At 50.0% G+C, this 22,820-nt stretch overlaps 1 protein-coding gene across 1 annotated transcript in view; it reads right to left on the reverse strand.

Annotated features, from left to right (window-relative positions):
• The window catches only part of Asap2 (ArfGAP with SH3 domain, ankyrin repeat and PH domain 2), a 150,873-nt gene that overhangs the window by 35,795 nt on the left and 92,258 nt on the right, over positions 1–22,820 (reverse strand). The window contains exons 8-15 of the mRNA XM_050141908.1: positions 18,709–18,784; positions 18,406–18,492; positions 13,256–13,359; positions 13,090–13,159; positions 9,259–9,346; positions 4,049–4,097; positions 3,798–3,964; positions 1,484–1,617 (exon numbers count right to left, since the gene is read on the reverse strand). Of these exons, the coding sequence (XP_049997865.1) occupies positions 1,484–1,617; positions 3,798–3,964; positions 4,049–4,097; positions 9,259–9,346; positions 13,090–13,159; positions 13,256–13,359; positions 18,406–18,492; positions 18,709–18,784 (775 nt within the window). The remainder of the gene's footprint in view (positions 1–1,483; positions 1,618–3,797; positions 3,965–4,048; positions 4,098–9,258; positions 9,347–13,089; positions 13,160–13,255; positions 13,360–18,405; positions 18,493–18,708; positions 18,785–22,820) is intronic.

Below are 22,820 nucleotides of genomic sequence, written 5' to 3' on the forward strand. Positions count from 1 at the left end.
CAAAACTGGCGGCGACAGAAGCATTTACAGCAGGGAAATAGGCTTCAATCAAGGGCTCTCTGCACCTCGGAGCTGGCTGTTTAACATTAGTTGGGAGAGAGGAAAGGCAGGAGTGGTGCTCACATGTTTCCCACATGGCCAGAAAACCCACCATAAATGCCAGTTGTATCCCAAAAGTCTCAGAAGTGAGTATGAACTAAGACAGATTCAAAATGAGTGGGTTAACTTAACGGGTATAGAACCGGGGTACAGTAAAGTATTGTAAACAAAGCTTCCCAGTAAAGTGGGAGATCCTACACCAAGGATGCTGAGTCACAGAGATCGGATGATCCAAGGCATAAGCCATGATCTCACCATACATCACTGGATATGGCCCTCTGCTCTAAGCCAACCAGTGAAAGGAGAAATCACCACAGTCCATCAGAGTTTGCCGAGATACCGTTTCCTCGGGAACTCGGTGTGGCCATTCAGTAACTGAGCCATCATCAGTTTTCCCAGAGATGCTGTACATCCAAACACCTCTGAGATGTGGGCCAGGCGCCCTAATATGAGCAGCAGGGATTGTATTCATAAGCAAGAGCACCCGGAGGAGGGACTGAGTCTGTTTCATTTGTAAGGTGTAACCAATGACGGTGCTGTCTTGAGATCCACACTAGCTTTTCCTCACTCTTGCCTTCCAATATCAAACAAAGAATTCCTCAGAATGACAGGGCAGTTTCCCCAAGACAGCCAGAAGCATCAGGAAAACGGACACACTGGATTCGGAGATGTCAGGAAGATGTAGGGCCCCATGAAAGGAATACTACTGACCATGTGAATAGATCTTCTGTCAAGATTATTGCTCTTGACAGTAAAATCAATGGCAATCAATATCCACTTACTATTTACTACCCAGTGTCCAGTCCTCTCAAAAAATGGTTTTGAGCGCTGTTTTCCAAACAGAAACTAGATTCTGAAGCGGCACCAAGGCCCAGGTAGGTGTGCAATTGGCCTCATGATTTAGTCAGGCCACAGAATCAAGTACCAAAAGGTATTTCTCAAAACACACTTCTATCTCCCCAGTCCTCTATCACAGAGCATCCATATTAGCAGTGAGCCAGGCATGGAAGACTACTTTAGAAAAGCGAGGGGCTACAACAGAAGCCAGTATGTCTCCTGAGAGGGCTAATACAGATCAGGAAGGCCAATGGGGGCGGGAAGCCAAACACGGGTACAGTCTCGCCAGAAACTGGTTGATGACTTGGGCATGGTAAACCCTTCACTGCCCTTAGGTTTCGGGTTCTGGGCCTGGTTAGTGGAAGGGAGCAATGGGCCTTCCGCTGCCACCTCAGCCATTTCAGAAGACTCCTCCAACAGCCTGTGACCCTTGTCTGGAGACGTTTCCACTCTTTGCATTTATGAATAACATCCCATAACAAGACGTGCCCTCGCTCCTTGGTAGTGGAGAGGGAGTCGTTATCAACGAGTTTCTAAATCAAATTACCAGAAGCTCAGACGTTCCCAACACATCTAAGGTCAAGGACTGCATCCTGGAGTAATGGACCCCCAGCTCCCGGTGGATTCCAGAGCACTCGATGCAAGTGAGGATGCCAAGGTTGGTGGAGAGCCACGTTGGATCTGCCAAAGAGAAGAGGTCCTCATGAGTCAGCCGTCAGACAACAGGAGACGGAAGTTTCTCCCGGTCAGGCTGCTGAACACAGAGATTTGAACAAGAGCATTTTACCCGTGATATAGCTGGTACCCTGGTCATCTAAAATTACACCAAACCCACTACCAACGACAAGGTGTTCATTCTTCTCCTCCGAACCCTGTCCCTCTATACACTGCAGTGACTGCAAGGGCTAGTCCAGCAGCACCCACCCCAGTTCTGCCTGACCATATCACAGAATGGAGCAGGAAGAGCATAGCACTGCAGGGATGGATAAGGTCTCCAAGTACCACCACTAACAGAGAATACTCATACTTGTGAAGGGCTGTGCTCAGGATCCGGGGTGGGGAAGAGTCAATCGCACTGCAAGTGTTAGACTTCAGAGTACTTTTGCACACTATCTCATTGTATGCTCAGGGCCTGTTGCTAGCTAGCGCAGTGTGAACAGTCGTTCTGTGTCTCCCCAAGTTCGAGTTACGCCTTCTCCACATGGGACATTCACTTCCTCACTGTAAGTATCCCACCAGGAGCTAAGCGTACACTATGGACCCAGCCAATACTTGACAGGCAAATGCAGAATCTACAGAGCACTGAAAATAAGACGTAATGGAGCACGATGTCCTAGGAGTGCTTGCTGCCCTTTAGAAATTCTCCACAGGCAAACATGACGATCTTGCCCCCAAGGTCATCATGAAATTCTTTAAAAAATGTCTGGTTGTTAACAATTGGGGATGGGGGGAGAGGGGCTGGAGAGATGGCTCACTGGTAAGAGCACCTGCTGCTCTTGTAGAAACCTGAAGTCTGCTCCCAGCACCCATATGACTACTCACAACCATCTGTCACTCCAATTCCAGAGGATATGATGCACTCTTCTGGCCTCTATGGGCACCACACACACACGTGGTGAACATAAACTCACCCAGGCTCACACACACATGTGGTGCACATAAAGTCACCCAGAATCACACACACACCAACGGTGCACATAAACTCACCCAGTGTCATACACACAACTCCAAGGAAAATAAACAAACAGATAAATCTTGGGAAAAAAATAATGTGGGCTAGAACTTTAGCTCCGAAGTACAGTGCTTACCTACCATGTGGAAGTCACTAAATTCAATCCCCAGTACACATACGTGCACACCACACACACACACTCACGCACACACACACACAATTGTACCCACATTAGCGATTATTACTAGCATCCCTGTTTGCAGGCACCTCAGCTATTCTGTGTGCATCCCGCTTTGGGGGCACAATACACCTTCAGATAACACAGCATGTTTCACACCATCTGTGTGGCCTTAGCATTTGTCAGCATCGTCTCTTTATGAAGACACTCTAAGCGTCTGAGTACTCCACTGTTCTTATTCTTCCCTGTGAAAGAGCACACTCTCCTTGCTGCCTCTGCTCCCGCCACAAAGACAGTTCTAATAGATCCGAGACCAAATAGAAACTCAGGAAAAAAAGAACTCAATGGCATTTCTAACTGTCCACTCTACTGCAGTTGCATTTTCAATAGAAACTGTCACAGAACCAAGTGAACGGGAAGCCAGGGTAAGCAAGCATTCAGACAAGTACTGTGTCCACCCTGACTCCCTGGCCCTCCCCTATCTTAATTTAAATGTCAATTCCTCAAGCTGTAAAGTTCTGGTTGTTAATATCCATAAGGATACTATGTGCCTTAACATGAACCCTCTGATAATGCAAACACAGGATATGACAGATAATAGAGATCTGTCGCTCATCTTACAGTTGTCTGACAGTCTGTGGCTCTCTTCCTGGTGTCAGAGCCAGAGTGTGCCTGAAAGTGGCTTCAAAAGGTTTGTCCCCAATGGACCTTCACAGCATCTCAGAGCCTGTAAGACCGGTGTTTTCTTCACTACTCAAAGAGCACTGCAATCTTTTCATCTGCACCAGGCTGTCTTCCCATGGTCCTGCCCTGGGCCCAGCAGGCCAGCATCTCCCACCCATAGGCCCCGCTGCGCTCTGCACAGTTCATTAAGCATTTGTGTAATGGATGAGCAGACTGAGCTGCACCGATTTCATGTTTGAAATGACAGTTGGAAATCAATGGGCGGGCTCTACGCAAGCCTGCGGAATCCGAGCGCCCCAGAGCTGCGTGGCAGCGGTCCCAGGTCACCTGGCGCTCCACAGTCGCAGCACACGTCATTGCCTGTCGTCCTCTGCACCTCCAAGATGATCTCTTTGGTCAGTTCCTGGACGATGTTGTTCTCCCCGGTGCTGTCGTCCCCCTTAAAGGCATTGTTCAGAGCTTCTTCCTTGCTGTTCTGCAGTACAGACATCCATCTGGACAGACAGCCACAGCTCGGGTGTTAGAGGGAGAGCACACCCACTCCCACCCCTGGCCCTGGCCCTGCCCACGGTACTTACATCTGACATTCCTGTTCGTCCTCGGCTTGGAAGTGGTACGTCCTGTCATCTGCACAGCAAGGGGAGACTTATTACCGCGAGGCCAGGCTTGGACTTTAAGGCATGATGCCATGTGCTCTCCACCGTATTAACAAAGCTGAGCAGTCCTCCAGGTCTGCGTGTGCACGCATGGGTGTGTGTCAATGCTTCAGTCACAGTGACTGATGAACCTGCCCATTCTAGTCTAAAACGTGCAGCTTCCTGAGAGGTAAGGCTACTGAATAGAAACCAAACGTCCAACAACTTCTATATTCATCACAGCCATCCCCCGCCCCCAAGGAACTGTTAAAGTCCTTTGATAAGTGCATTTCCCCTCCCACTTTTTGAAGCAGGGTCTCCTAAGTAGACCAGGCTAGCTCTGAGCGCACACAGATCAGCCTGCCCATCCTTACTTAGCAACAGGATGCAAGAAGTGGACCATCTGTCTGGCGAACGAGAGCCTTTTCTGAGAAAATGCTATCTTAGACATTTTCTGGCTCCCTTAGAAAAAAGGATTAATACTCTATCATAAATTCTAAGAATACCACACTCTGACAGTCCGATGTCACAAGCATAACTAACCCAAAAGACACGGTTAAATAATGATCTAAGAGACAGGGTCACACTGCCGCAGCAGATGCCTGCCGTGTTTTACAAGTGTTGGGAGGGGGGGCTGTGAACCCTTTGCGCACAGTGGGGATGCATGGGGGGGGGACAGCTTCGCTTCTGTGCTACCCAAAAATGTGCAATCTCAGTTAAGTCCTCACAACACGGGAAAACCTAACTTGACAGACATTTCACAACAAAACTAGACAGCAGTGTTCAAAAGACACAGAGAGTTCAACACAGACAAGGGAGGAGGGCAGAAACGAGACCGCTGGGGGCCAAGATTAAATAAGATCTTAATGCAATGTGGGGGCCTGAGGGGCGGGGAATCGTGGGACCAGAACAAGGATGTGAGTAGAAAACATTCTGGGTAGGATTTCACAGTACTATGCCTGGGTCCTTCCTCAGTGTGGATTTCTTTACTAATGCATACTGGCTTATTAATATCTACACACACACACGCACACACGCACACACACACACACACACACACACACACACACACACACACACACACGCACGTATGCAGAAGCTGGGCAAGGGATAGCCACAAAGTCTATGCACAGAATCGGTCCAAACAAGAAAGTTAAAAAAGAAAACTAAGCTGAAAAGAGAAGAAAATGAAGTCTAACTTCTACAAGTGACACTCTTCTTGGTGGCACAAGAAAATATCGATGACCTTAAAAGCAAGCAGAGGGCGAGGAGGGGGCTCAGCATTGAACATACTTGCCACCAAGACTGGAAGCTTGAGAGCCATCTTTGGGACCCACAGGGTGGAAGGAGAGAACCAAGTCCCACAAGTCGCCTTCTGGTCTCCAAATGGGCACATGCACACACACACACATAAAATGTCTTTAAAAAGATAACGGGTGGACACAGCTCTGCAATAGTCACTTTCGGTCCAGGCCTCAGGAGGGCTCCTGAGGAACTGCCTGGATGGGGGCCAAACATCAAGAGGGGTCAAGTACGGACACAAGTGAAGTTCAGGGTGGAGGATCCAGGTCGCGGTTTTGTTTTTGGTTTTGCTTGCTTCTTTAAAATCTTAACAAGCCAGCGGTGGGGCGGGGAGCGAAACAATACCTTTCTATGTCCCACCTGTCACTGAAGAGAAGGACAATGTAGAAAACTACTGCACGTCAGGCAAACACTGGACTGCACCCAACTGAGTGAGAAAAGAGACACGGCCACTTTCTCCTTCGCCCAGGCACTTTATGATCCCGGCCAGCCTCCTAGGAAGAGGGCCAGAGGGGCAGGTCCACAGCTGGAGCTGGGAGCTTGCCACACGGAGCTCAGAGTTTTCAGGAAGCTGAGACTGGAGGGCCTGCCAGTGCCCCGGGCCCACACTGAGCTACTTCACAGCCAGATCGGGTACGGCTTGGGTTGGCTGTTGGCTAATTCTGCCAGCGTTGACCGGAGAAGTGGGAGGTTATTCCGTGTGAAAATGTCCAAACAATGCTCTACCTGCAGGCTCTCTGGAGATCTGCATGAGCTTCTGCCATGTAGACAGGCAGGCCACCAGGGTCCCTGTGCCCCATCCTGCTCAGGAGCTGGCCAAGTTGGCTCAGTTCTAATCACCACCCTTCCTAGGGTGCCAGTGTGGGTCAAGGATAACGGCTCAACACTTGGGTTTACAGAGGGGAAGTCAGCCTGAGGGCATGAGACTGGACGAGTGCCCAAAGGGTTGGCTTTACAACAGACAAATCCCCCCTTGAGGGGCACGTTCCCATGGCCTCTTGATCAAAATGGGGAGCCCTCTTTTGGGAGAGCAAGATCACAGCCTTAGAGGCAGTGGCTGAGTGTGTCATCCTGAGAGATTTCAAGGCAGCATGAGCAGTGAGGATGGCGGGGGGAGCCCTGGAGGGCAGCTGGGACTCTTGCGCCCGGTTGTCTCCCAACTTTGCTAAGCTCAAAGACACCTGATAGCATTTGCTCCACCTGTCAGGAGGCAGAGGAGGCATGAGGAAAGAACAGGGTGCCGAGCCAGGTCCCCCTCACTTTCTCAGGACGACAGTCACTCCAGAGCTTCAGCTAGTGTATTTCCTCGATAACTTCCTTCTCTTCACATGGACTCAGGCCCCAGCAGCCCCACGTAAAGCCACTCCTGGAGGATTTGGGCATCTTGAAAATCTGCTGAGTTAAAAACTGGGAAGGGACTGGAATTAATTTTGCCCCTTGAAGACCAAGCAGAGGAAGTGGGTGAGACAGGTTTTCAACACAACTAAGGCTCTGCAAGGCCACAACAAAGAACTGTGCCTACAGCCAAGTTCACAGAGCAGCTCAGGCTGGGCCCTCTCAGGGTTATTCATAAGCCTGAAGATGCCACAAAGTCAGCAGCGGGGGGCCTTGGTGAAGTCCACAGCACTGCTCGGGGCAGAGCCAGACTCACACACTGGCCACTTCTCCCACATCCTCAGGATGCAACAATTCACACCCTAGTGGAGGGGAGGGGGTATCTGAGCCCTCAATATGTGCGTGCCCCGCCCCTCACCCTACCTGATGAGCCCAGGATGGAAAGTTCCATAGCAACTGCTTCAACACCTGTGCTATTCACTTGAACCCGCCAGTCATGCTGAAGGTGACAGCTGGGGGAGGTGCTGTCCCCACCTGGCTGAGATGCCCAAAGCCCAGGAAGCTCAGTCACCAAGAGAATCTTATGCTGAATTACGCTGATGGTAACAGCCAGCTTTTTAACAGGTTACTTCTTTTTTAAAAATAAAGGTTTGGAAAAAACCCTTCTCCAGCCACGAGTAGACATCTAACGACACCATCGAGTTTTCTTCCTTTAACTCAAGCTTTGGCTTTGGCTGCTGTCTAGAGGCAGGTGGCCCACAGTGGTCACATTTTAAACCAGAGTCAAGGCTCGGCATTTTATGTTGTAGATGTAACAGAGAGAATTTGCTGCTGCTACACATGGAACCTGCCAGACTGAGGTTTGAAGCTCGAAGCAACATAACCTCAACCCCCACCCCGTGTGTGTGTGTGTGTGTGTGTGTGTGTGTGTGTGTGTGTAAAAGCCAAAAGATGTATCCCACTGTCATTTTCCGTTCCATTCCCTGAAGTCAGGGTCTTTCTCTGATCCTGGGGCTACCCTAGTGGCCAGCAAGCCCCAGTGATCCTCCTATCTCTACCTGATTCAGCAGTGCTGGGGTTGAAGGCACACACATGGCCACGGCTTGCAGAGCAAGTGCCCGAACCCACTGAGCAATCCCCCCTAACCCACTGAGCAATCTCCCCTAACCCACTAAACAATCCCCCTAACCCACTGAGCAATCTCCCCTAACCCACTGAGCAATCCCCCTAACCCATTGAGCAATCTCCCTAGCCCAGCATAACCGACCAGCAGTCCCCAGAGGTTTCCCATATCACACAGCTCACCCCTCCCTGCAGCTCGATGCAGGAGGTCTACAAAAGGAAATCTAGTAGACAGGGAGCACGCGCCGGGCAGACGGCGGAGATGGCATGGCCACACTTCTTGATTTGCTGTGTGTGTTAAGTCACATGACACTAGCTACAAGGTCTCAAAAATGTGGTCAGAATGCAGCTGATCGCAGGATAGGGTGCTAAAAATGACGGGACATACCACCTCCCTATGCCCCTCAGGTCAGAGCTTGGTGTCAACCACTGTGCTGGACAGCTGGGGGCACCACTTTAGAGTGCAGACTGGTCCACCCTTCCCTGTACTGTAATCATGTCGCGTGCAATGACCAAGGACAAAACCTAGCTATCATATTTTCCTTAAGACATCACGAATCCCTTTCCTGTTTTTGGAGGATTCTGGGTAAACATTTGCTGTAACGGCTGGTTCTGCGACAGTTTCTTTGTGTGCACCACAAAGGAGAGGAAAACACAGGAGAAAAAGACAAGTTCTGTAGTGGGAAAAATAAACAACTTAAAAAAACAAGAGGGAAAAAATTCACTAAAGTTCAAGGGCTTTATTGAAGACCTAATCATTTCCACTTTGAGCATTTAAAAAAAAAATAAGAAAAGTAGCACTCTATATTAATGTGTGTTTTGGGTAGAGAGGGAACTTGCATGCACTGTGGTGCGCGTGTGTGGTCAGGGGACAACCTGCAGGACAGATCCACTCCTACCATATGGGATCCAGGAATAGAACACAGGTTGTCAGGCTTGGCAGCCAAGGGCCTTTTACCCACTGAGCCATCTCCCTGGCCTCCGCTTATGACATTTTAAACATCACACGCATAAATGATAGAAGGTCCAGGCAATAAAACTCATTTGAAAAAAAAAAGCAGGCAAGAGGATTTGAGGCCTGAGGCTCACCTAATACAATCTGTTTGTTTACCAGTGGGGGAGCTGAGACTCAGGGCAGAGAGGGTGGCTCTCAGTTTACAGAGCAGATGGAGTGGGAACTCTCCAGAGGCCAATCTTAACCCAAAGTCCTGGCAAGTCACCACTGGAAACAAAAGAGGCAGGCAACTGGAAAACGGTCTCACCCTGAACCTACACTAGATGGACCTCAAACTCATAATCCTCCTGCCTCACACACCTGAAGACCAATTCCTCAAAAGGCTGATTCTCCAGGAACGTGTAAAGTAAGCACTGCACAGTCTGAGAAAGGGCCTTACGTGAGATGAGGTCGAAACACTTCTTCTCCTCCGGGTTGGTCTTCACCTGGCAGGTCAACAGGTTGAGTTTGGCGGGCGGCCGGTTGGCCTGTTTAGAAACAAATGTAAAACACAGGGTGAGTGGGAAACGGGAGAAGGTCCTCAAGAGAAGACACCTTCCTAGCCTGCAGAAGTTTGTATCAGGGACAAGACACACAGGAATGCTGGGGGCTCCTTGGGTCTCAGCCTTGCAGGAGGCAGGGTCACTGCCCTCTCTGCCAGGGCGCACGCAAGGTTTCTATGGATAACCCACTAAATCCAGTTAGTTCTACTCAAATGTGCATAGGTTTGGGGTCACTGGAGCACAGGAAACCTACCAGTGGCTTCATTCCCAATGAAGATGATTTCCCCTCCACCTACAACTATACAGCTACAGCCATACAGACAACAATTAGCAACTCAGAACGGGGTAGGGTCTAGAGACAATTAACCCCATCCACGGTAGGACTGCAATGGGCTCGATCACATACAGTCTCACACAGTTAACCACAGCTCCTACCAGGACACCTTCTGAGAGCCACCATGAAGAAGTATGACATTTCCTCCCTCCCCGCCTCTGCCACCTCCCTTCCCTGCTGGGTCACTGTCTCTCTCTACCTAGGTAATCACGCCCAAAGACAAACTCTCACTCACAACAAAGGAAAACCAAGTTCATGAAAAGACCTGAGGCCTTCATCTGGACTGGGGACTCAAGGCCATAAATATAGCTACCTATTAAAGACGGCGGCCAAGAAGGACCCACAGACCCTCGGCGAGCAATCTTATGCACCACCAGCCCCGGCAGGTTTCACATTAATAACCACTTGCTGTTTGCTCGTTCGGATTATTAGCTACCAACAAAGATGCGAGGGGAATTTAAGAGAGAAAGTTCTATCCACTAACACACACACACACACACCCGCCCCCACTGCCATTTGGAAAGAAACAAAGTCATTATTCGATCTAGCTGGAGGGCAGTGCTGGCTCCTTCCTGAGGCAGTCCAGGCTTAGCAGGAAACTTTAGCAATAGGGAAGTACCTACCAACCTTGGAGCTGGCAGTACGAGGGCAGAGGTTATTAGTGATTCCTCCACTTAACCATGCCATTCCTCTTTCTACTAAATGTCCCAGGCTTATAAAAGCCACTGATTGATTGATTGATGCCATAAGGATTTAACCCAGGGCCTCATGCAGGAAAGGCAAGCTCTTTACCACTAATCTATATAATCCTTAGAACACCTTCAAAACACAAACTTGGCTATTCCTTCCAAATGAATAACATTTACTTTTATAACTGTTGGGCTAACTAGGTATGGTGGCACACAACTTTAATCTCAGCACTCAGGAGGCAGAAACAGATGGACTACATACATACAAACAGACAGACATACTAAAATGTTGGGCCCTCTAAGAGGCAGCTGGCAACTCTTCAGGCACAATGCAGCCCTCAGGTCTTGGTGGAGTGGCAATGCTGTGGACTTGGTCAAGAAGACACCTAATCAGAGCATCTAATCCCAAGACTGAGTGTCCCAGTTCCAAAAACAGCTTGCTGTGGCGACACCAATGCCGACCCTCACGGTACCCATCCCAGATGGTACCCGTACCCAGATGGTTACCGTGGGAGCAAAAAGTGCAGCAATTTCACTTCTCGGAGGCTACTAGCTTCCAGAAGGGCCTGTCTTCCCGGTAGTGAGAGGATGCCCCAGGAGCTTCCCATTTCAACATACCCTATTCCAAGCTGTGTCAGGCGCTGCTCCCCTTAGAACCCCACTTCCCAGACCCACCTTTGGGGACCTGCACCTTTCTCATGGTGGCCACTAGCCAGAGGGGCAAGCTACACAAGAGGCAGACAAAAACCCTCAAATGATGCGTTTCCCAGTCTTCACTCTCGGCTCGGACAATTCACGTCTACAACAGGCAAACACTTGGGTCGAGTGGAAACATGGAGGACCCCTCAGGAGCCTGACTGCCAGGGCATACAGAACAACACGTGGGCTACGCAGGCTCCTCCAAGGCAGTTAGGTGGAGGCTGAGCCGGGACCCACCTACAGACATAGCGGGAAGTGGCTGCTAATGGCAGAGAACGCCTCCCCCAGGTGGAGGTTCCTTGAGAGGGCACACCTCAGAGCACACAGCTCTTAAAAAATACATACACCGTAAGGAGAAGCAGCAGCCTGGTGAAGATAATTGTAACTACTGTCTGCTCCAAAACTGGGGCAACCCATCAAAATTTAAAGAATTCTTATTAAGACTTTGGAGAGGAAGCTGGAACGCTGGAAGTTACTCGGAACCAACTCAGGAAGGAATCAATCACCAGGCCTGCCCTCCCCCGTAGCTGCTTAAGTGGAGGTCCTGCCCCCCAGAGGCCCCAAGAAAGCAAATATTCCTTGTGACATGGGTGCTCAGAGTGTAAGCAAGGAAACGTGGCCCTCATGCGACAATGATTTCTGCATCGAGGCAGTGTGCTGGAACTAAAGCAAACTAATGGACACCGTGGAAAGGGAAGACAGCAGCAGAGGGGGTGAGGCCCAGCCGTTCTCCTGGCGTTCCGCATGGTTAAACACGCTTGCTTCCCTTAGTCTCAGGCAGCCGCACCCCCTCACTCCTGTCCACCTGCTGTGTGGAAACAGAGCATCCAAGTCCAAACTTCGAGGCTCAGGAGTGAGGTGCGGTTTGGGTTATGGGAAGATGGGTGACCCTGACAGATATAGTGAGTCCCCAGGGCTGAAGCAGCAGGAGACCATGGTTGCTTGGTACAAATCAGTTCTAGTGCCTTGCTTGCCCTTAATGGACTCATCGAAAGTGAAGGGGATACTCCCTTCCCCAGACTCCCACAGCATCGTCTTTGCTTCTGTGACATCTTTAGGTGAAGCATTCTTGATTACTCAAAAGAGCTAAAGACGGACCGTGGTGGCGCACGCCTTTAATCCCAGCACTCGGGAGGCAGAGGCAGGTGGATCTCTGTGAGTTTGAGGCCAGTCTGGTTTACAAAAGCTAATTCTAGGACAGGCTACAAAGCTACAAAGAGAAACCCTGCTTCGGAAAAAAAAAAAAGCAAAAGTGCTAAAAAATAAAAATACTCTATCTGTGCTTCTGCCCGATCCCTCCTCTTAAGGGGACTGTAGGATGGAGAAAGGGAGACAAAGAAAAAGACTCACCACCACCCACGGTCATGACCGACAAACATGCAGTATGAGACCTGCAGCGGGGGAAGACACCGTCTGCACTCAGCGAAAGGACAACTGACGGCGTTGACACCAGACCAGCTTCAACAGCCCCAGCCACACCAGGTGAGGGACAGAGTTCCTGGTCTCTGAAAACTAGACTGAAGGACACTCCGTTCTCACACAAGCCCATCCCGGCCTCTGTCATGTGGCACGGGCTCACTTACACACGGGATGATAGAGAGAAAACACTGAGATTTCTGCCAGAAAGATAGGGAATTCCCTTGTCTTCTAGATCTGGTTCCCAAAATTCTGATGGCTAGAAAGGTTATTCCTTTAATAACAGCAGAATTCTCTGTAAGGAGGAAGTCCAGGTTGACGCTAGCAAGCACAGAGGATTTGACAGTTCCTGGAGGTCAAAGGCTACTAAAGGAAGGTGACCGGAGTGACCAGTTTGTCCTGGATTTGGTGAAGCTGGCAACCAGGTTACACGTGACCAAAAGAACACACCAAGGCTGCGGGTACCCCACAAATGAGGGCACAAGCTTCCTAGTGGGGAAACTTCAGAATACCTCTTCGCTACAGTGGAGCTCACAGAACAGACGTCAGCCACCACCCCCAGCAGAGACTGAATCAGGAGAGATACTCACGGTGCCGTGCGATATGGTCAGGAAGCCATTCTTAACCGAACACTTCCTCTTCTGCCACACTTTTCTGATCCTTGAGGAGAACAGGGGGAGATAGGAGGGTTTAGACACTGACACAGGAAGTAACCGCGCACACCCCAACTCGGCACCCAGCGGGCTGGCCACCTACCCGTCGCTCTTCTTGTACAGGTTCCCGTTCCGCTCTGTGCCGTGTTCCTTGTTTCCCTGAGGCTGATGTAAGCTGTACGCTGTACTCTGGCGAAGTTGTGAGTCCTAAAAATTCGGTCAAGAAACTGTTCTTAATGCATCTTGTTTAAGTCCCACTTTTAAAAAATGCACTACATAAAAAAGAAACATGCGCTTAAATGTTTTAATATTACTATAAAATTGTTCCTCATCACACACACAAGAAAGAAAGAAGGAAAGAAAGAGAGAGAGGGGGGGGAGAGGAAGGAAGGAAGGAAGGAAGGAAGGAAGGAAGGAAGGAAGGAAGGAAAAGAAAGAAAAGAGATAAAATGGGGAATTCATAAAGCCACCCATCGGGCTGTAGAACATGTCAAGCACCAGTAATTCTAGAGCTGGTACTGGGGGACGGGAGTGGCAGGTACTGTTGCCCAGGTGGGTGACCCAGTCCCATCCCAGCTTCTTCTCCCCATGTACTACTGGCACTTCTAAGCTGACTTTAATGAACCACCTTGGCGGTCAGAGGTTGTATTTTGGCCCCCAGCAATGACTAGGAGATCCTGTGATGGTGAAGCCTTGGGAAAGAATGTTCTCTGGAGCGTTGAGAAAGACCACCACTGCAACGTGGACAAAGTGAAAAACAAAGTTATTTGGGCTAAGGGTGGTGAGAGGAGGCTGGCAGAGAGGACGAAGAAAAGCAGGGACAATCCCAACAGTGACGGACAGCAGCACGGCTGGCCATCGTGGCTCAGGCACCGAGTGTGAGCACACTAGCATGAGAAGCTACAGCCTTTCTGGCTCACTGCTACATCTAGGGGTTGAATAAATGAACTAGTCCCTGTGTATCGAGTTAATGAACAGAGACCTCGGCATACACAACCTCTCAGCCATCCTAACGACTGCAGAAATGAACATCATTCCTGTTCTGTGGAGACGGAGGCAGGAAAGGCCCAGACCCTGCCACTCTCGTGCCGGCAAAGGTGGAAGACGAAGACTCAGCCTTTCTGCTCCACCCCTGAGACTGGGACATCTCCTAGCCATCGTCTAAAAGTCCTGGCTCAGAAACTGTGTGGCCACTGGCAGACGCCTCCATTAAAGCTCTCACGCTGTACCCCAAGTCGCTCTTCTCACCCCCACGTCTAGATTGTTACTCCTGTAGTAGGAAGCACTGAGCCCACTTTATTCTGGGGTGTTTGTGCAGTGTACCGCTTAAGAAACAAGAACTGCAGGTGCTGGACAAGTCGTCCTCCCACTGGGGCAGACAAGACCAGGGCAGGCTTGCTCAGGACTCGGCAGAGGCCAGCAGTGAGCTAGGGCTGAGCATAAGGTCACAAATCCAGACGGAAAAATCAGTCAGAGAGAGACAAGGATCAGAGCAGGGCCTGCTACTTGACAAGCCAAAGGCTCCACCACTGGCCACTAGACTGGGACACTTGGAAAGGAGAGGCAGAGATCAGAGAGAGAGGGGGGAGGAGGGAGGGAGGGAGGGAGGGAGGGAGGGAGGGAGGGAGAGAGAGAGAGAGAGAGAGAGAGAGAGAGAGAGAGAGAGAGAGAGCAATGCACTCATACAACTGAGAGCTCCGGCTAAACCCTGAACCCACCTCCCAGAACCTGATCATCCTGCAGGATCACATCTAGGCTCTCATTAGCAGCGGCACCCCAGCAGGTCCACCCATGTGGCCCTCACTGAGATGGGGGCATGGAGATGTACACAGGATGGGAAAGCAGAAGACAAAAGTGACTGACAGAAAGAGCATGCAATATCCAGGGGCACTGGGGGCATTAAGCATCGAACCCAGAGCCTTGTGCATGCTCGTAAGTGCTCTACACCCTTGGCTTTATTTATTTATTTGTGAGACAGGATCTCACTGTGTAGCCCTGGCTAGCCTGGCACTCACTCTATGGATCAAGCAGGTCTTGAACTCACAGAGATCCCCAGTTTCTGTCTCCCAAGAAGCTGGGATTACAGGTGCAGGTGACACCAGGACCCCCTGGAAGAAGGATTCCTCCCCCCAAATCAAGCATGGGGCACAGATACCCAGTTTTCACATTTTCTCTATGTGAGGTTCTTCTCGATGGGAACGATCTCACAGAGGTACCCTCTCTAGAGAGAAACAGTCTAACCAGGGAGGTGTGAGGAACACTGGGAGAAAACATGGGACTCCAAACTGAAGGACAGCCACAAGGTGGTAAGGAAGAGCAGCTGGCAGCCACCGACTGATGGCTGCATTCGGTACTGACTTAAGCTGAGATTCGCAGAGGGAGCAGGAAGCCTCCACTCCAACCAGCCTAAAAGTCACGGTCTGTGGGCCCGTGGTTGAATATCCACGCCATTCTCCAGTGCACAGGCAGAGTGAGAATCGACACAGTGCTGCTAAAATCCACCCAACATCTCAGCTGAGTCTAAGTCACAGGGGAGATCGTAACTGAAAGGAGCAGAGGTAAGCAGCCATGCCCAGACATCATGGGGAAAGACGTACGATGCGACGTCTTGGTACTTGCTAATGAGGTGCTACTGTGTCCGCAGACTGTCCCACGGTCTCAGCATCAGCACCAAAACAGCAATCGATGCATGAAACATCCTCACAATCAGGGGCTTGGAGGAGAATTTGGCCTGAGAGCAGTCAGCAGGCACAAAGCCAGAGGAAAGGAAGGAGGTTGCGCTGACACGGCCCTGGGCCACTGGGGCAAATGAGCTGGCTAGTCCAGACCACAGGAAAAAGCCACCAGACTTTATACCTCTGCAGAACCATCGCCAACAGCTCTCTGATAAAGCCGGTCTCCTTAGACCTCAAATTCTGCACAGTCAAAACCATCATAGTCTCTATACCCCAACGGCTGCCAAGCCAGCCGTGTCTCCTCATTTCCAACAGGGTCGTTTCTGCCTGGATTAGAGCCTCTTCAGACAAAAACATCTCTCCACCATTCACGCCAACGCTATGGGGAGCAGCCACCTCACGGCAGTGGGGCTCACGTCACAGGCTTGCGCCTTCTGGACCAGGTAAAGTCACCATGCTGGAGCAATCTCTAGCAAAGCGGCATCATGGAGAAGACGCTTGGGGGTAGCCCTGCTGAGAAAGGGCTCAGCAGGGACCAGAAGGCCTTGCAGAATGACAGCAGAAGTGTAAGCTAAACTTGGGGGTTTTCCATCTCATTCGTCCTATGTGTCCAAATCCTATGGTCTTTTTAAGGAAAACCATCAACTGTAGTGAGAGACGAGACACTGAGAGCTGAAGTGAACTATCTGTCAAGCTACATGAAGAAACGTTTACGAACGAAGCATGCGAAACTGCCATCTGTGAAAATACTGGGTACTTACTCTCCTAGACTTCGGTCACAAAAGGTAAATGCATTTGGGAGAAAAACAACAAGATTCAGTTACAGACTAAGAACTATGCTTTGATAAGCAGTTATTTAAATTTACCGAAAAGGAAGAGGATTTACGTTAAATTCCCATTATATCCCACTACTCAGAGGTTGAGGCAGGAGGGTCACTTGAGCCTGGGAGTTCAGGGCTAGCCTCAACGATGGACTAGAGACAGAGTTATTCATTATAATCCCAAAGCTGCATCATCACCACCTGGAGATGTCTGGGGACACAAAGACACCACCATACCAGGGAAACAGACAAGAACCACGGATGGCTTGCCACTGGAATGGAGCCATATGCAAAGGTAACATCTTTTTTTTAAAAAAAGTTATAGTTTATGTCTGAGAGCTCTGCATGTACACCTGCAGGCCAGAAGAGGGAGCCAGATCTCATTACAGATGGTTGTGAGCCACCATGTGGGAGCTGGGAATTGAACTCAGGTCCTCTGGAAGAGCAGCCAGTGCTCTTAACGGCTGAGTCATATCTCCAGCCCCAACTCTTATTATTAAAAAAAAAAAAAAAAAAAAAAAAAAAAAAAGCATTGTTAGCTACAGAGAAACCCTGTCTCGAAAAACCAAAAAAAAAAAAAAGGCATTGGTGGTGGTGGTGGTGGTGGTGTGTGTGTGTGTGTGTGTGTGTGTGTGTGTGTGTGTGTGTGATATGTACCTGTGAGCCTGTGAGATGGGCATGCAAGTTGCAGGACAATTGTTTTCAATTGGTTCCCTTTCCACCGTTGTATTCGCTACTTGAACTCAGAACTTTCACCCTCTGAGCCATCTTACCAGCTCTCGTCTCATCTTTCATTTGATTTTCACACAAGGCATCATTATATAGTTTAGTCTATCCTAGAATTTACTACGCAGCACCGGGTGACCTCAAACTCACAGAGGTCCTCTTGCCTCAGCCTCCCCCATGCTGGGATTATAAATCCACGCCACTACACCCAACCTAACTTCTCAAAGACAGAACAAGCTAGGCCTTTAAGGGAACTTGTTCTGTCCCTCCTCCAAAGACCAGGGAAAGTTCACACTGGGGAGAGTTCACACATGAGGAAAATTCACAGTGGCAGAGTTCACATGGGAACATTCACAGTGGGGAGAGTTTACATATGGGGAAAGTTCACAGTGGCAGAGTTCATACAGGGGAAAGTTCACAGTGGGGGAATTCACACAGGGGAAAGTTCACAGTGCGGGCAGTTCATACAGGGAAAAGTTCACTCTGGGGAAAGTTCACAGTGGGGGAGTTCACACTGAGGGTAGTTCACACAGGGGAAAGGTCACACTGGGAAGAGTTCACACTGGGGAAAGTTAACACTGAAGAGAGTTTACACTAGGGAAAGCTCACACAGGGGAAAGTTCACACAGGGGAAAGTTCACACTGGGGAGAGTTCACACAGGGGAAAGTTCACACAGGGGACAGGTTCACAGTGGGAGCAGTTCACACACAGAGAACAGGGAAATCACAAAGTCTGGGGACAGAATTAGGGTCTAAATGTGACAGACTGAACTGTGGCAGAGCAGGAGAAGCATCACACCTGGCCACTCAGGCCCATAGTGGTTGCTGCTCCTAGAAGGAAGTATCCTAAAATAGATGGCCTTATAACACTAAGATTTCAAAAGCAAAAGACATTTCAGGCTAATAGACACGGTCCCAGAGGAGTCTGTGAGCCCCCGTCAACACAGACGTCAAAGTCCTCAGCCCAAAGCTTCTAAGGCATGGGGGGGGGGGGGCTTTAACAGTGATCCTCCAGTCTTAAATCCCCTCACCTCTTTCTGCTCAACCTGCAATGCCGATTTCAAAATATCCCGAAGCTGTATCAGCTGCCGTCGTTCCTCATCCTGGGCCTGTTTGATCTTTGAAGAGCAAACGAAGCAGAGAAAAATAAGACTAAGGTGCCCTTAGATGTTGCGGATCATGGTATTTCCACGCACGAGCACACACGGGGATGGCCTTCACACCGCCCCTTGGCACACCAGAGCCGGTCCTTGCCGGACAGCACAGCTGGCGTGCACAAGGTTGCAGAAATGGGCCCTGAACGGTGACACCCCATACAGAGGAAGGCTACTCACTGTGTGGAGATCCGTGGAGAGTGTTTCAATGGAAGGCTTGAGGCTTTCTACGGCTTTGAGTCCATCCTGGAAAAAACTGGGGGAAAGAAAAAGCAGAGATTGTGTGTCACAGGGGAGGAGGCTGTTAGCCATGAGACTATGGGAGGGAAGGAGGTGGGGGTTCCTGGAAGAACAGAACCGCGCACGATCTGGCAAAACCAGAATAAAATGACAAAACTGAAAACAAACTGGAAAGGAATGGCAATAAGGCCGAGCATTTCCCCCACATAAAAGAGGACTTGGTTTTAAGTTAGTAAATAGAAACTAGACTTCCTGGACAGTGGCAGTGAGGGCTTTGAGGCCAAAAAGCCATAAGGTGCAAACCAGAGCGCTTACTAGAGAATTCTATTAGGAAACAGTCAAGTGGAATACCGGGCAACTTTGACACACATGAATGGCCGGGCTCCACCTACACGGAAAGCAGGGTGGGTTTCAAAGGTTAGGTAGCAAAAGGGATCTCCTAAAGCGAGGGACTCAGGGCTGCGAGGCCACTTAAGACAAAGGATTCAGGAGAGGTAGCAAAAGTTGCTAGTCTACAGCACAGCCCCAAAGCATGCCAGCCAGTCGTCACCGTCAACCTGACTGGATTTAAGATCACCTAGGAGACTCACACCTGGGTCTGGATGCAAGGGCTTTTATTTCTAGAGAGGTTTAACCAAGCAGGGAAGACCAACGTGTACGTGGGGACACGATCCCGTGAGCTGGGGTCCCGGATGGAATGAAAAAGAGAAAGCAAGCTGAAAGCCAGCACTGGCTCCTCTATCCCCTGCTACCTGAACCTTTCCCTCTGGCAGGCTCTGCCTCCACACAGCAGGAGTAAGCTCCCCTCCGTGGCAGGCTTTCATTGGCTGTTCCATCACAGCAAGAGAAGTAACTTAAACAGCCAGGCAACCAGAACTCAACCCTTCCTGGACAACCTTCAGCAAAAGCCAGGTATCAGAGGTGGTGTGTGTGCACCCCGAATCCCAGCACCCCTATGGTGAGGAGAGAAGAGAATTGGCTAGAGGCACACGCAGGGGAAGAAGCAGAAGAGACTGTGGAAGGAGAGAGCCGGCTCCCCAAGTTGTCTCTGACCTCAGGTCACCCCATGAAAACATCACATACTCACGCGCACAAATTAGAAAATAAATGATAACTAAAAATCTGGGGAGGGGGGGAAGAAAGTGACCTGGGTCTCACATCTATATTTACTTAGGTGATTTTTCTTTTTTTTTCCTTTAAAGTCATCGATGGTCCCATGAGACTCTTTCACTCTAAGTGTGCTAAGGGTCGTGAAAACAATGTAGCCAGTCATTCAACATAAGTGACGAGATATTTACCTGTGTTTAATGTTTCTAAACACAGAACATGCTTCTGGATAGCAATTAATTATGTCCCCGTGTCAGTGTGACCTGTCCGGGTATTTGTGGCCACATTTAGAGCAAACACGTCAGGTCCCCTGCCTCTCTGGGCTTCCTAAATTGACAAGGAAATCTTGAAGAATTGAAGGGCCACGGGCACCAGAAAGTGGGCTGCTCCTGCTGTGAACTTGTGTAATCTCCATGCCTTAGTTACAGTTCTTTATGTAATGACTCCCTTGCTCACTCCGCGTTCTGGTAATGTAGGTAGGTCAGAAGAGAGAGAGGAAGAGATAAACATAGGAGGCAGGGAATGCAAGTACAGGAAAAGGCGGTACCCAGGGAGGGAACAGGTGCGCAGCCCTGGGCATCTGCAGCTTGGCAACTCTTCCCAAGGTAGATGGAACGAGCAAGGATGTAGTCAGGGGCTCGGGAGCCTGGTTCTCTCACACGTTTCCTGGAGAGTACACTCAGAAGGTGCAAACTTGGGCTAAGTATGCAGTTTTCATCTTTGACAAACCTATGAATCCACCTATAATGCCCCCACCCACTCCTGTTCTGACTCTCAAACATCCATCCATCTGTGCCCTCCTTCTAGAGGGTACCAGGCAGACACCACAGCAGCTTCAAAGGGAAGGAGCTCAAGGGCTGGTTCCGTGACCTCCGTCCGTCAGTCACTGTGACACTCACAGGTGCGTGTCCCCAAAGCCTGTTAGCATTTTTCCAAGCTTTAGTCAAAGGGCATTTAACATTGGTGTTACCAAATCAGACTTTGTTCTCTTCCTATTGGACATTTTCTAGCCGGTTCAACCACAGTTTTCAAGCCTTGAAAATGGAACTCTTTAGATGCGATCTTTTCTCCTGGACCTCACACACTGTGCCCAGCTCCCCACGGTCACGGTACCATCGCATCAGGACAGGGACCTCTTCTATTGAGGGTCTGCCCCTGGCACCCACCCCTTCCTGGCACAAAAACCCACTCCTCCACATCTCCTCTTCCCAAGCCTCATCAACGTAGTGGTTGGCCCTCACAGCTCTGAGCAGTACGTTCTCAAAGTGCAAGGCAACTCAACACACACTCCCACCTCTGAGAGCCACCGCCTCAGAGAGTTGCCGCCTCCTTTAGTCACTGTCCCAAGGGCTGCCCTATTTCCCTTGGCTATTACAGAACAGCACCCTCCCTCTCTAGCAGCAGAAGACGAATCTTCAGATGCTCCAGGGACGCAAGTGCCTGCCTTTGCGTGGAATAAAAAAACGGTGACAACAAAATACTTAAAAAAAAAAAAAAACTACAAAATGTAACAAGTAAAAATAAATGTAAAAAGCAAAATTAAGGTGCATGGAAGTCGTTCTAAGGGTCTAGATGCCACGAGGAAGACAGCCTTGGCGAGGGCACCTGAAGAGGCAGAGCACACACATGACCTCAGGTTCCCAGGGTCCGAAAGCCAAGCCTCTCAGGCTTTGTTTTGCCTCCCAAGTATGAACTGAACCATGTGAGGACACAACCCCCAATTCGGCCACACCAGCCCTCAACCGAGGAGGAACGGGAAGACTTGCATTTCAGAAGGTTATTGAGCTCGTGTCCATAAAAGGTCAAGCGATTCACTTTCCACAAGTAGCCTGTTGCTACCCAACTGACAGTTTGTGCAAAATAAAGAAGAAAAGGGAAATCTGAGAATAACTTTTCCCTAAAAATAAAAACCCAACGAGGAAGCAACCCACTTCCTACGCAGCCTGGCAACCGGGCTGTGAGGATGGAGCAGCCGCTCCGATCTGCTGAGCAGGTCCTCGCTTTGAGTCTGTCAGAGGAAACCACCTCAAAAATTCTAGAAGTTCCAGGTCCTCTGAGTCTGGGCAAGTCTTTCCCAGCTGATGTCCCACCTGATCACAAGCTAACGGAGTCACCACAGCCACCCTGAGATCAACAGCTAAGCAGCCTTGGGGTGAGCACCCGAGCCCCCACTGCACATGCGTAGCTGGTCCACACGGCATCCCTGGACATGGTAATGAATGAAGATGCTGCAGAGGCAAGGAGATGAGGTCCCATCAGGGCTGGTGCTCCCGAACCAGACGGTGAGTCTGCTGGAGGACAGGGGAAGGCAGAGGACCTTCCAGGGAAGGGAACAAGGTGTGGGCAGTGACACCATCTCCAAGCCAGGCCCATTAGGGGAGCAGCAGACAGGTGTGGCAGCTTGACCTCGGGATTTCTCAAAGGGCTCCACACTTTCCCCTCCAGCGGGGATCAGTTCAGCCATGCTAATGTCACCCCAGACTACTCTATGGCAGTCCACTGTCTGGGGCTACTCTTTTTAGATAATGTATTTGTTTAACTCTACGTGTATCTATGTGCCCATGAGTGGATGTATGTACACCATGTGTCTTCAGAAGCCTCCGGAGGTCAGAAGAGGAGTCGGATCTCCAGGAACTAGAGTTATAGGTGGTTGTGAGCTGCCACATGGGTTCTGGGAATCCAACCCAAGTCCTCTGGAAGAGCAGACAGCACTCTTAAACCATCAGGCCATCTCTCCAGTCTTCAGAACATCGAAGCAAACATCCGGTCCCTGATCCATCTCTCCAAGCACATCCATTTATCTCAGCACCTTGCATAAGCCTTATATAAACAAAGACTCCATCAAAGTCTACTGGGTGAGTGAGGGAAGACGCCGTGGCGTGTGAAAAACTCATAGGTGTGCACTCACACCAGTGGTCAGGGGCCTGGACTGGAAACATCCACAG

This window comes from Alexandromys fortis, unplaced genomic scaffold, assembly GCF_014885135.2.
Source record: "Alexandromys fortis isolate MF-2015 unplaced genomic scaffold, M_Fortis_MF-2015_v1.1 scaffold_30, whole genome shotgun sequence".
Taxonomy (NCBI): Eukaryota; Metazoa; Chordata; class Mammalia; order Rodentia; family Cricetidae; genus Alexandromys; species Alexandromys fortis.